General features: G+C 42.6%; 1 protein-coding gene across 6 annotated transcripts in view; it reads left to right on the forward strand.

Annotated features, from left to right (window-relative positions):
- The window catches only part of LOC124138947 (short transient receptor potential channel 3-like), a 224,263-nt gene that overhangs the window by 150,333 nt on the left and 59,987 nt on the right, over nucleotides 1-13,943 (forward strand). For 4 of the 6 annotated variants that reach the window (XM_046505865.2, XM_046505866.2, XM_046505867.2 and 1 more), the window contains exon 1: nucleotides 836-2,063. The exons of the other annotated variants lie outside the window; for them this stretch is intronic. In XM_046505865.2, the coding sequence (XP_046361821.2) occupies nucleotides 1,940-2,063 (124 nt within the window). In that variant the 5' untranslated portion in view covers nucleotides 836-1,939. Of the gene's footprint in view, nucleotides 1-835; nucleotides 2,064-13,943 lie in introns of those variants that run through there. 6 annotated transcript variants of the gene reach the window in all.

Consider the following 13,943-nt stretch of genomic DNA (forward strand, 5'->3'; position numbering starts at 1 on the left):
GAACTTGGTGCACCTCCGATGGTCTGCCACGAGAAACCGCTGCTGTAGGTGACAGGTTCAGGGATATATCGGCTTCGACTGCCACCTACCAATGACAAATGTACTAGGAATTGATATGCCCTTCGGCCTACGTTCATATGGCTATTATTCTCTCGCTATTTTGGGAGAAATGAACAGCACATGACGAGTTTCTTTGCGCTAAATGCATAATGGCAGTGGAACAGGGTGTGTGAATTTAAATGAATATTGATAACTCAGTTATTAATATTCACAAAAGATATTTAACTGTAATCATCAAAATACGAATACCCTTGGCAGATAACGAGCTGGCTAGTGTTCAGGTAGCACAAAAACACATTCTGTATTAACATATATGTTAATGGTATTTGTTTCTCGTTTGGGTGATTAACTATTAATATGATGTGTTCCATACCGGATTCAACTGTACTGGGAAGGGGGTCAAACGCCGATAAAAATGGAGAAAACATTAATCAACTACTTGACTTGCCATGAATACAACACAATATACACTGTCTATATATCCCAAATAGACTACCACGATGGCTGGAGAGATATCGCGCCATATGGTAGTGGGTCCTGTAGCTGTTATTGTGATGTATTAGCCACCTCTAGTGGCATATGGATATCATTAGGCCATCGGTATATATTCCAATATGTTGCCGGCCAATATGATTCAGTCAGCCAAGTGTCTGATGGATGCATAATGAAATATACGGCACTGTGTCATGCATACATTGGATCTTACAAACGGAAATTGTGAAATCGACACTGACAACGGGAAGGAGAAAACCGATGGAAAAGTGAAATGTTGTGTACATTGCTTATGACACAGATTGGACTTTGGAACCAGTTAAATAACATACACGAAAAGCGTCGCTGCAATCTACACATATGTTTTATTTCTGTTTTTGATATGAAGACGTCAGATTGGTACTGAATACCTTACAACCAGGGGTCTGGAAAACAAAGACAGATTTTTGAAGCGACAAGGACCTGATACTGGGATAAATACTCGTGAAAACGTCTTGTACTTACATACAGGGGCATACACAGTCATCTTGTGAAATGGATGTTAATAATAAGTTCTCGGATGTGTATGGATAACACCTGATCTGTCACCATATGGTAAATATTACCATGGTGCCAAGATTGCTAGGTTGTGGCCTTTGTCACGAGTTGTGTAATTAACAAGCCAGACCTCAGTCGGTCAGTCTCCTACAACAACAAAAGGTGCAATTGTCAGTTTACGCTACCGACAAGGGGATATTAACAAGGCAGACTATGAGCATGTAATTAGAATCCATTGTCATAGTTCATCCAGCTGTCCACGCATTCACACAGCGTGACAAACAACCAGTGCACCACTACCTGACTAAGAGGCTGCCAACTCGTGGTGGAGTCGCCCTAGCGGTATTGTCAACCAAGAACAGTTACGTACAACCCTCAAGGCTAACATGGTCACACCACCTTTAATCACCTGGACGGATGTTAGAATATATTCCGTGAAACGTGGATGTCAATAACTTTAGCTGTTGACGAGACAATTGAACAATTGAATTTAGCACTGCCGTGATGAAAATGGACTTAGAAACTGCGTCTTCTGTTCATCCATGTGATGGAACTGACTCATCTCACTTGCAGTCCCGTCATGTGCCTCACCGAAGGGATCCGTACATTATGTAATTTACGAATGTTCTTGGGTGAGAAATTTACATCTAAATCGTTGAAAACTATTACTGCAGACGTTTTCTTGGAACTACCACAACCCATCTTTCTGATTCTAGCGCCAAATAACGGAAATGGATGCTACAAAGACAAAGCTTGTTTGAAACGACTTGCTTCCAGTTTACAAAGGTAGCACAGACTTTGTATCTACGTTCGTCGGGGGAGTGACGATTCACGTTGATTGAAGCCGTTGATGCCTATTCACATCGCGATGACGTTGACGGATTTAGCGTCCCTGTTCGAGTGTACGGACTGTGGACAGGTGTTCACATCTATGGACGTATTTAGTAAACATATCTGCTTAAAACCGGAGACGCGTGAGTATCCACAAAATTTATCAATACATCAACGTTCATGCATGTAGGTTGTTTTTTTAAACAAAGACGCACAAATACAACCATGCGTTTATTAAGGAGATACGTTCGGTGTGTTTTAAGGTATGTGACGTTGTTTGAAACCAGCTTTGGTTACCGTATACTCCAATTTATTCATCGTTTTATTAGCTGATCTGTCGTCACGATATTGGAGATATGGGATCCTTCCGTTAAAGGTCTGCTAAATGTGCCCTTTGACGGAACTTCTTTATCTTTGAAACAAATCCCGATTATCGTCGAATGTGCACTTCGATACTAATTATATCGCGAAAATGAAAACGGTGGCGTTTTAAGAACTAAACCAACTGTCTACAGCACGAAACCCCTATTGTTTTTAACGTATAGACGCAGTTAATATGAGACTTGTAGATATAATTTGAACGCGAACACATGAGAGTGAGATTTCATGTGGAAAGGTGAGAGATTTCCAAACAAGGATGGCATACCACACAAATGAAAACACAGTTAATGTAACTCCCTTCTACTTTGTTCACACGAACACACTGAAGTTAACAAAGGTTACGCCTGAAATGGCATTGCCGGGTCCCGTGCTGCTGCCAGGTTCCCGGTTGTATTTAAGGGATCGTCGATGATCACGTTGCGGAAAAGAATGTTGTTGTGTTTTCTCAAACAATAGAAATACAGGCATTAAAGCCATGTAGCACAGCAGCAGGCAAGAACTATAAGCTGTTCTAGTGTCCCTGTAATGTGTCACCCTCTCTTCGTGGCACTGGTCGCCGTTTGTTTTGTTTAACTATTTGGGGACTCATATTCTAGGAAATACATCTTGTCATTTTGTAACCTTCATTAACTATGGATTTAAAACTGCCCACCGCTCGGAATTAAGAAGTTAGATTTATCAGATTCACAAATATTTGCTACCATTGAAACAGTTGCTTGAATAATATATATCAATTAATATTTGAATATTTGATTGACCAATCATATTCCAGTATTCTCCGAACGTGCATCACCACGTGATATATGCTATATATATGCTTATAACGAACAAAAGGTTAGTACCAACTAAAACTAGTGGTCCATTTGAGTTCGTTATAACCTTAGTTTACTGTATATAAGTTCCATCATAACCATCATAGAAATCAGTCCATTTAAACAGTCCATTGAACGATTAGGACTATATCACGAGCTTGTGTTCACGAATCGCTATCAAATAGTGATGATACAAGGTGTTCGCGAAAAAGGTGCCTCATCGGTGGCACCCGTCACAAACACATGCACAGGCAAATACCTGTTCGACTAAAGAAGACGGAAACATAATGGTCCAAGTCAAAGTCCTCAACACATGCATGTCTACCAGTTTGACAGCATGACTTACAACACGCGTTAGGTGAACGAGAACGATGCAGATGAACCAACTTGCAGTGTTGAATCATGGTAGCCAAGGGAGTATATATGGGCTAAATGGTTATACATGTATGTACATGAATAACAATTTAAACGGTAAATCATCATGTCTTGTGTGTTTTTTCTCAAATTTTAAATTTGTATTGACCAATTTTAATTGTTAATATCTGTTCGTTTCCCTGAATTCGCTGAAGGGATACGATGCATTTTTTTCTGCTGAAGACAAACACGTTTTTATTGCAAATGTAGAGATTGTGTTTGCGCTGGTGACGTGCTTCATTCCGATTAGCTTTATAGACGGGTCATATAAATTTGCATTGGGTTTGAAGGCTTGTACAGGGGGATCGCCTTATAGACGGCGATATACTGTAGATTTGATAGAACGTAATGTAACATTTTAAACCAAACACTGACTCGTTCAACTCCAAATTCAATTCACTTACTCAGAAAAATGAGAAATCAGTTGAATGAATATATATCCCACGAGACACTAAATCATATACACTTTGTTTTAAATTATTTGTTTCTATATATCGGATTGCTTTCAGTGTAATAAGATTGGTGAATGGCTGCATACAACAGGGGTTTCAAGTTAAAAAGGGTTTCAAGAAGAAACATCTACTCGAGAACATGTTCCAGTGACTCGCACTGTTGGGAGTAGAGAATATGATCCTTCTGCCGGGAACAACAGGTGTAGTAGAGTGTTGGGGGAAGAGAATGTGATCCTTCTGCCGGGAACAACAGGTGTAGTAGAGTGTTGTATGTAGAGAATGTGATCCTTCTGCCGGGAACAACAGGTGTAGTAGAGTGTTGTATGTAGAGAACTTGATCCTTCTGCCGGGAACAACAGGTGTAGTAGAGTGTTGGGAGTAGAGAATGTGATCCTTCTGCCGGGAACAACAGGTGAAGTAGAGTGTTGGGAGTAGAGAATGTGATCCTTCTGCCGGGAACAACAGGTGTAGTAGAGTGTTGTATGTAGAGAACTTGATCCTTCTGCCGGGAACAACAGGTGTAGTAGAGTGTTGTATGTAGAGAATGTGATCCTTCTGCCGGGAACAACAGGTGTAGTAGAGTGTTGTATGTAGAGAACTTAATCCTTCTGACGGGAACAACAGGTGTAGTAGAGTGTTGTATGTAGAGAACTTAATCCTTCTGACGGGAACAACAGGTGTAGTAGAGTGTTGTATGTAGAGAACTTAATCCTTCTGACGGGAACAACAGCTGTAGTAGTTTGTCGGATGTTGAGAACTTGATCCTTCTAACGGGAACAACAGGTGTAGTAGTTTGTCGGATGTTGAGAACTTAATCCTTCTGACGGGAACAACAGGTGTAGTAGTTTGTTGGATGTTGAAAACTTGATCCTTCTAACGGGAACAACAGGTGTAGTAGTTTGTTGTATGTAGAGAACTTAATCCTTCTGCCGGGAACAACAGGTGTAGTAGTTTGTCGGATGTTGAGAACTTGATCCTTCTGACGGGAACAACAGGTGTAGTACTTTGTCGGATGTTGAAAACTTGATCCTTCTAACGGGAACAACAGGTGTAGTAGTTTGTTGTATGTAGAGAACTTAATCCTTCTGACGGGAACAACAGGTGTAGTAGTTTGTTGTATGTAGAGAACTTAATCCTTCTGACGGGAACAACAGGTGTAGTAGTTTGTCGGATGTAGAGAATGTGATCCTTCTGCTGGGAACAACAGGTGTAGTAGAGTGTTGTATGTAAAGAACTTAATCCTTTTGACGGGAACAACAGGTGTAGTAGTTTGTCGGATGTTGAGAACTTGATCCTTCTAACGGGAACAACAGGTGTAGTAGTTTGTCGGATGTTGAGAACTTGATCCTTCTGCTGGGAACAACAGGTGTAGTAGTTTGTCGGATGTTGAGAACTTGATCCTTCTAACGGGAACAACAGGTGTAGTAGTTTGTCGGATGTTGAGAACTTGATCCTTCTAACGGGAACAACAGGTGTAGTAGTTTGTCGGATGTTGAGAACTTGATCCTTCTAACGGGAACAACAGGTGTAGTAGTTTGTCGGATGTTGAGAACTTGATCCTTCTAACGGGAACAACAGGTGTAGTAGTTTGTCGGATGTTGAGAACTTGATCCTTCTAACGGGAACAACAGGTGTAGTAGTTTGTTGTATGTAGAGAACTTAATCCTTCTGACGGGAACAACAGGTGTAGTAGTTTGTCGGATGTTGAGAACTTGATCCTTCTGACGGGAACAACAGGTGTAGTAGTTTGTCGGATGTTGAGAACTTGATCCTTCTAACGGGAACAACAGGTGTAGTAGTTTGTTGTATGTAGAGAACTTAATCCTTCTGACGGGAACAACAGGTGTAGTAGTTTGTCGGATGTAGAGAATGTGATCCTTCTGCTGGGAACAACAGGTGTAGTAGAGTGTTGTATGTAAAGAACTTGATCCTTCTGACGGGAACAACAGGTGTAGTAGTTTGTCGGATGTTGAGAACTTGATCCTTCTAACGGGAACAACAGGTGTAGTAGTTTGTTGTATGTAGAGAACTTGATCCTTCTGACGGGAACAACAGGTGTAGTAGTTTGTCGGATGTAGAGAACTTGATCCTTCTAACGGGAACAACAGGTGTAGTAGTTTGTCGGATGTTGAGAACTTGATCCTTCTAACGGGAACAACAGCTGCAGTAGTTTGTTGGATGTAGAGAATTTGATCCTTTTGCCGGGAACAACAGCTGTAGTAGAGTGTGTGGAGTACATGTTTAGGGGTGTTTGGCGTAGTGAACGAAGCGCGTGCAGCCTAGGAATAGTTTGCATTGTGTGCGGTACTTCCGAAAAGTGTCACCAATAGAAGAATTAATTATGAACTACATTTCACAGGGTAAACGTTAGTTTTGGGGACATCGGCATTATCGGAAATGACAAGTGGACAAGGTGAAGCGTCCCGTCTTGGACAGCTGAGAACTACAGGCCAGATAAGAGGAAGGGACTATGTTGTGTTTTCCTGCGGTCAGTAGTTTTCGCAGTCATGCAAATCAATGGTTGACAATATGAGCAGAAATTCTCTCCCCCAGGGCACGTAATGATGCCGACATGTATTATGAAATACCCCTAAGTCCTACTCGTAATTATGTACGGCGGCCTGTAAATAACTGGGCAAGTGACAGATATACCCGTCGTTTGTATGACGCTGTTGAGTTACGATGACCCGCAATAGGGCAAGATCATCCATCCCGTCCCTTCCCCAATCGTCGTTTCTAACGTGTAATGGGGAGCTACTTAATAATAATAATAATAATAATAATAATAATAATAATAATAATAATAATGAATGCAGGTAGGAGTTGCTGCAGGAGTATCAGTGTCGGACATCTTATGCGTCATGATCAACTTGATTATTTTCTTCTGTCATATTTTCTCGGTGAGCCATCACATATGTGACTATAGTGTATATGGGTTTCATTACCCTCGTTTACAACGCAGCATGGTTGTGGCAGCGAAAACCACATGCCTCATAACAACCACATCAAAATGACACTTGTCTGTCTCAAAGGTGATGCAAGGAACGAAACCTCTTCCGTTTAAATACGGAATATCTTGACATTCATATACTGATATCCAAACCGGATGATTTACCTGACAAAACTCCAAAACATTGCCCTGAATTTGTTTATTTTTATGTTTCTAACTTTCATGGTCTAAAGGAAAAGCATTTATTTTGCTAATGTCATTTCAAAATTAAGTGCGATAGTGAGATCCGAATATTTCATAAATATATGTTTTATCAACTCAACCAAGCGGAGCCTTTCCCATACTCATCATAACGTGACTGTGCTGGTGCATCACTGTTGGTGTCTGACGTGACTGTGCTGGTGCATCACTGTTGGTGTCTGACGTGACTGTGCTGGTGCATCACTGTTGGTGCCTGACGTGACTGTGCTGGTGCATCACTGTTGGTGTCTGACGTGACTGTGCTGGTGCATCACTGTTGGTGCCTGACGTGACTGTGCTGGTGCATCACTGTTGGTGTCTGACGTGACTGTGCTGGTGCATCACTGTTGGTGTCTGACGTGACTGTGCTGGTGCATCACTGTTGGTGTCTGACGTGACTGTGCTGGTGCATCACTGTTGGTGTCTGACGTGACTGTGCTGGTGCATCACTAGTGGGGTCTGACGTGACTGTGCTGGTGCATCACTGTTGGTGCATAACGTGACTGTGCTGGTGCATCACTGTTGGTGTCTGACGTGACTGTGCTGGTGCATCACTGTTGGTGTCTGACGTGACTGTGCTGGTGCATCACTGTTGGTGCCTGACGTGACTGTGCTGGTGCATCACTGTTGGTGTCTGACGTGACTGTGCTGGTGCATCACTGTTGGTGTCTGACGTGACTGTGCTGGTGCATCACTGTTGGTGTCTGACGTGACTGTGCTGGTGCATCACTGTTGGTGCATGACGTGTCTGTGCTGGTGCATCACTGTTGGTGCCTGACGTGACTGTGCTGGTGCATCACTGTTGGTGTCTGATGTGACTGTGCTGGTGCATCACTGTTGGTGCCTGACGTGACTGTGCTGGTGCATCACTGTTGGTGTCTGACGTGACTGTGCTGGTGCATCACTGTTGGTGTCTGACGTGACTGTGCTGGTGCATCACTGTTGGTGCCTGACGTGACTGCGCGCAACTGCATCACTGTTGGTGCCTGACGTGACTGCGCGCCACTGCATCATTGTTGGTGCATGACGTGTCTGTGCAGGTGCATCACTGTTGGTGTCTGACGTGACTGTGCTGGTACATCACTGTTGGTGTCTGACGTGACTGTGCTTGTGCATCACTGTTGGTGCATAACGTGACTGTGCTGGTGCATCACTGTTGGTGTCTGACGTGACTGTGCTGGTGCATCACTGTTGGTGCCTGACGTGACTGTGCTGGTGCATCACTGTTGGTGCCTGACGTGACTGTGCTGGTGCATCACTGTTGGTGCATGACGTGTCTGTGCTGGTGCATCACTGTTGGTGTCTGACGTGACTGTGCTGGTGCATCACTGTTGGTTTCTGACGTGACTGTGCTGGTGCATCACTGTTGGTGCCTGACGTGACTGCGCGCCACTGCATCACTGTTGGTGTCTGACGTGACTGTGCTGGTGCGTCACTGTTGGTGCATGACGTGACTGTGCTGGTGCATCACTGTTGGTGCCTGACGTGTCTGTGCTGGTGCATCACTGTTGGTGTCTGACGTGACTGTGCTGGTGCATCACTGTTGGTGTCTGACGTGACTGTGCTGGTGCATCACTGTCGGTGTCTGACGTGACTGTGCTGGTGCATCACTGTTGGTGCCTGACGTGACTGTGCTGGTGCATCACTGTTGGTGTCTGACGTGACTGTGCTGGTGCATCACTGTTGGTGTCTGACGTGACTGTGCTGGTGCATCACTGTTGGTGCCTGACGTGACTGCGCGCAACTGCATCACTGTTGGTGCCTGACGTGACTGCGCGCCACTGCATCATTGTTGGTGCATGACGTGACTGTGCTGGTGCGTCACTGTTGGTGTCTGACGTGACTGTGCTGGTGCATCACTGCTGGTGTCTGACGTGACTGTGCTGGTGCATCACTGTTGGTGTCTGACGTGTCTGTGCTGGTGCATCACTGTTGGTGTCTGACGTGACTGTGCTGGTGCATCACTGTTGGTGTCTGACGTGACTGTGCTGGTGCATCACTGTTGGTGTCTGACGTGACTGTGCTGGTGCATCACTGTTGGTGTCTGACATGACTGTGCTGGTGCATCACTGTTGGTGTCTGACGTGACTGTGCTGGTGCATCACTGTTGGTGTCTGACGTGTCTGTGCTGGGGCATCACTGTTGGTGTCTGACGTGACTGTGCTGGTGCATCATTGTTGGTGTCTGACGTGACTGTGCTGGTGCGTCACTGTTGGTGTCTGACGTGACTGTGCTGGTGCATCACTGTTGGTGTCTGACGTGACTGTGCTGGTGCATCACTGTTGGTGCATGACGTGACTGTGCTGGTGCATCACTGTTGGTGCCTGACGTGACTGCGCGCCACTGCATCACTGTTGCTTCATCGTTTTCAATCATTGACTAAATCAAATTTAGAATCAATTTTGTTTATAACTAACGACATGCAACCGGTCCATTCAAGTCGCATAATGCGTTTATAAATTCCCCTTTAGTCAATGCCTCTCAGCTGGAGTCTATAATGTCATCAGATTAGTGGTCATACACGTGTCATTAAGTGGAAGTCCAAAGCTTATCACAGGGTAATCCTGGCATCAGGAGTCCGCACCACTTGTCGGGGCTGCGTGTATTATTCATAGAACCAGTTTCGTTTTGGTAACATCGCTTTGACCTCATGGGATCAACATTTGCATAGGTGGGGCTGTAATAGTCTCACAGTTTTCCCTAATTGGAAAGATCTAACCTACCATTAAGAAACTAAGGTATTGAGATGGCTTACGACGGTGGCTTTTATCAGCCAAGGATGGCAAGAAGACATATGGTTAAGAGGGCCCTTCACATGGAAGTACTAGAACTCATGGCAAAGGGTAAGTTTAGTTCTCTACAACCGGAAATGTTGTCTATTGCATTTTATATATTAGCACCCGATTGATCATAATCAAACAAATGCTTTTCGATATCTATACTGTTGAAAAATCAACATTCTTTATGAAATATATTTTACAATTCATTCTCGTAAATACTGTTGCAACTGGAAACAAAAGTTTTGTAGATTCCCGATTCAGATTGTAGAACTTTACATAAGATGTAATGATGTCAAATGATGTCAAATGTAAACCAACATATATGGGAATAAGCAACGGTTTTACTTGTACATGAATCTTTTGACATGCACATATACCGTGACATTGTATCGACAGGAACTACACACACAGCCCTGTCAGTGTCGAGAAGTCAGTAGAGAACATTGCTTGACAGCTGATAGATATAGGCTAGCTGTGTACTGGGTAGACGTTACATATATCATATGTTCTGCTCTGTGGGGACATACAGTCGAATGGTTTAACGGCAATGATGGTCTGACATATAATACGGCACGAAAGTGAACCAGAAGCTATCGCATTAGCTGACACAGAAGACGTAATGCTATTTTGTCACGACATTTCCCCTTTATGACTTGACTTTATCAATAATATTATCTGTAATCCAAGTACAAACATATCCCTTTATATTGCGAGTTTTGTTACAATGAGTCCATTTTGACAAATATCCTCTTTATAGCGGCTTTTCTTACAATAAGGCCATTCTGACAAATATCCTCTTTATAGCGGCTTTTCTTACAATAAGGCCATTCTGACAAATATCCTCTTTATAGCGGCTTTTCTTACAATAAGGCCATTTTGACAAATATCCTCTTTATAGCGGCTTTTCTTACAATAAGGCCATTCTGACAAATATCCTCTTTATAGCGGCTTTTCTTACAATAAGGCCATTCTGACAAATATCCTCTTTATAGCGGCTTTTCTTACAATAAGGCCATTCTGACAAATATCCTCTTTATAGCGGCTTTTCTTACAATAAGGCCATTCTGACAAATATCCTCTTTATAGCGACTTTTCTTACAATAAGGCCACTCTGACAAATATCCTCTTTATAGCGGCTTTTCTTACAATAAGGCCATTCTGACAAATATCCTCTTTATAGCGGCTTTTCTTACAATAAGGCCATTCTGACAAATATCCTCTTTATAGCGGCTTTTCTTACAATAAGGCCATTCTGACAAATATCCTCTTAATAGCGACTTTTAATACAATAAGAATATTCTGATACTTTTAGTTACTTTATGATGACGGTCATGACATTTCTTGCCTTTATTGTGAGTGTATAGTTATAGCTATATAGGACTGGTGCTTCATAGACGTGTTCATAGATGATTCTACATACTGAAAGGCAACCAAACGAATTATTCACATCGTGTTAATTATAAAATTCTCACAGATCTTGATAAAATAGTGAGTTATATGGCCTCTTGTGATATCTCCTTGCTTTTTTTGAATGATTAAATAAAAGGTACAGTATCACAGGGAACTAAACATATGAACGTGAGTACAGATTCTATGGAAGTGTTGACTTATTCCCACCGCACTTACTTTTATCCATAGTATTGATTTTGTATCTCGCTGCATGTACCACTGCCGGCGGCCAGCGGCTAACTGCCCACGTGGGGTCAGCCCGTCCATACTCGTCAGTGATAGGTATTTGATGGACCAGTAGTTGATGCAAATAGTCACTTAGTCACACAGGGGAAAGTTGGTCACCAAGGGTCAAGAGGAAGGGTTATTTAACCATATCGTTTGCAGTTCCCCCAACAAGTGAACTGAAAACATCAAATATGTTCAATCATAACACAACACTATTTCTAATGATACGGGGACAATCGTACAGACCTTAAATTGACCGCTGTTGATCCTGTAATTGAGCAACCGAATGTAGATGTCGGTTTTAATTGAATCTGTTTTGCTTTTATCGAAAACACTGATTCAACCACTGGCGTTAAACAAATGGCGGCGTCGGCCATACGACGGTCAAGGCGTTTGACCACAGAGATGTTCGTAAAGTGCGAGGCAGCAGTATTCCCAGACTAGGCGGCTTTTCTTTCTTATATACATGCAAGACACGTGATCGAGTGGTTATATTATTTTAATCCTTGTAGAAATCGAATCGTCCATGTTTTTAACTTCCAAGAACCATGATACAGATCCCCCCTCCCACCCCGACTTACATGGTCCTTTCCACGGTGGAAGCATATATCTATTTGGTATCTATAATGGTATATATTATGGCGTAGATTTGGTCACCATATTTAAGTTTTAGTTACACTAAAGCATTTATCCTAGAATGTAGTATCAGATATTTAATACATATTCCGTTTTATCTTGTCTTCCTATCGACCCATACATGTAGGCAGTATCCTCCCTATATGTCGCGTCCGGGAAGCATGATTGCGATTTGTCCTGGTTGTGTTTACATGAGGACTTTAAGAGGAGGCAGTGAATGAGTCATGTAGCAAAACAGCCTTTGGCGGTGAGATCAAACGATATACGTGTCTTCACGGAGTTGTTAATAACTCCTTGTGTGTGGCTTATATATTCAATATTTTGGTTTCGCTTTTTCTCAAAGACTGGAAGAAGTGAAATATTTTCTCTGTCGTTCTCATGTGTGCTGCATCAGTGTCATTTTATATTTGATAGGCCTTGTGAAAAAACATATATGCTGTTTGAAGTATTTTTTGTGTATGCATATAAACAGCTAAACAAACACTCAAGGGTATTAAGTAAATTCGGACGAAATACAAGAAAACTGTCCGACATTAATCCAACAGTTTATCAACCATTCTGACAAGCATACTTAGTTTGAACAACATTAGAGGGGTGTGAATGTATACATAATACAATTTGCATTATCAGATGGACACATAGTGTTTCATGACCCGAGTCGAAGCCATCTTTGGTGTGACTTCGCTCGGCATTAAGGGGCTGAGTGGTATCTCAGTGAGCTGGCACTATAAAAGCATCATTAGTCCTGACTAGTACAAACAACCACATCCACACACATACCCGCATGCACACCGCTGTATAAATGCAATAATCTTGAACGCGACGTTAAACCCCATTTCACCACACCTGATGTGTTCAAGACATCAGCACTGGAGAGTGTTATCGAACTGCAGTCTTACAATGTCGATACACGTTCTCAATACGGAGGCTGATTATTTGACACCTGGGATTTAAACATGGGCATTCTTCCTAATTTGTATCCTTTAATGAACTATTACCAAATGCGGTGGTACCTTGGACCTGCGGAGTGGTGAGGAATTATTGATCTCCGACAAATAACGAGAGATGGTCGTGTTTCCAGTCACACCGGAGAGGGAGGTAATTACCAGTATCTCACTCGTACCTGTAATAGGGGTCGCGTTTCCGTGGTAACATTATATACCTCTCAAAATCCCAGCACGAGATGAGATTGCAGAAACCTGGTTTTGATCAGTGTATGTGTTTGGACACCCCTCTCCCAAAGAAGGTACGACGATGACGTCATTGCTAATTTCAACTTTTATTCATCATCTTTAGCTTTTGACAACTTTGGTTCTTGCAGTGCCATGACATAGTGTTTTATTAATCTAATTGTGTTGTTGAATTAATATGTTGAATTACTCAAGTTTGCAAACGATATGGGGAATACTCAAAAACAAACAGTTTTCCATGTCTGGAAATGTCATTTCCATTGCCGTATGATCATTAAATTGCATTAGCCAGACCATCTGAAACTAGTGTGCGCATCAAGTAACACTCTACGCCGCTTGTCATAATGACAAGAACCCGGGGCTGAGGTGCTTTAAGCACGAGGCGACCAACACCGCCTCTTGCACACTTGAAAGTTTTGTTTCTTCAGTACGTGCACACGGGGTTTGCAGTCCAAGTCCAATTCGGGAAGATTGAAATGGAGTAAGGTCTC

This window comes from Haliotis rufescens, unplaced genomic scaffold, assembly GCF_023055435.1.
Source record: "Haliotis rufescens isolate VD_foot unplaced genomic scaffold, xgHalRufe1.0.p SCAF_19, whole genome shotgun sequence".
NCBI classification, from domain to species: Eukaryota; Metazoa; Mollusca; class Gastropoda; order Lepetellida; family Haliotidae; genus Haliotis; species Haliotis rufescens.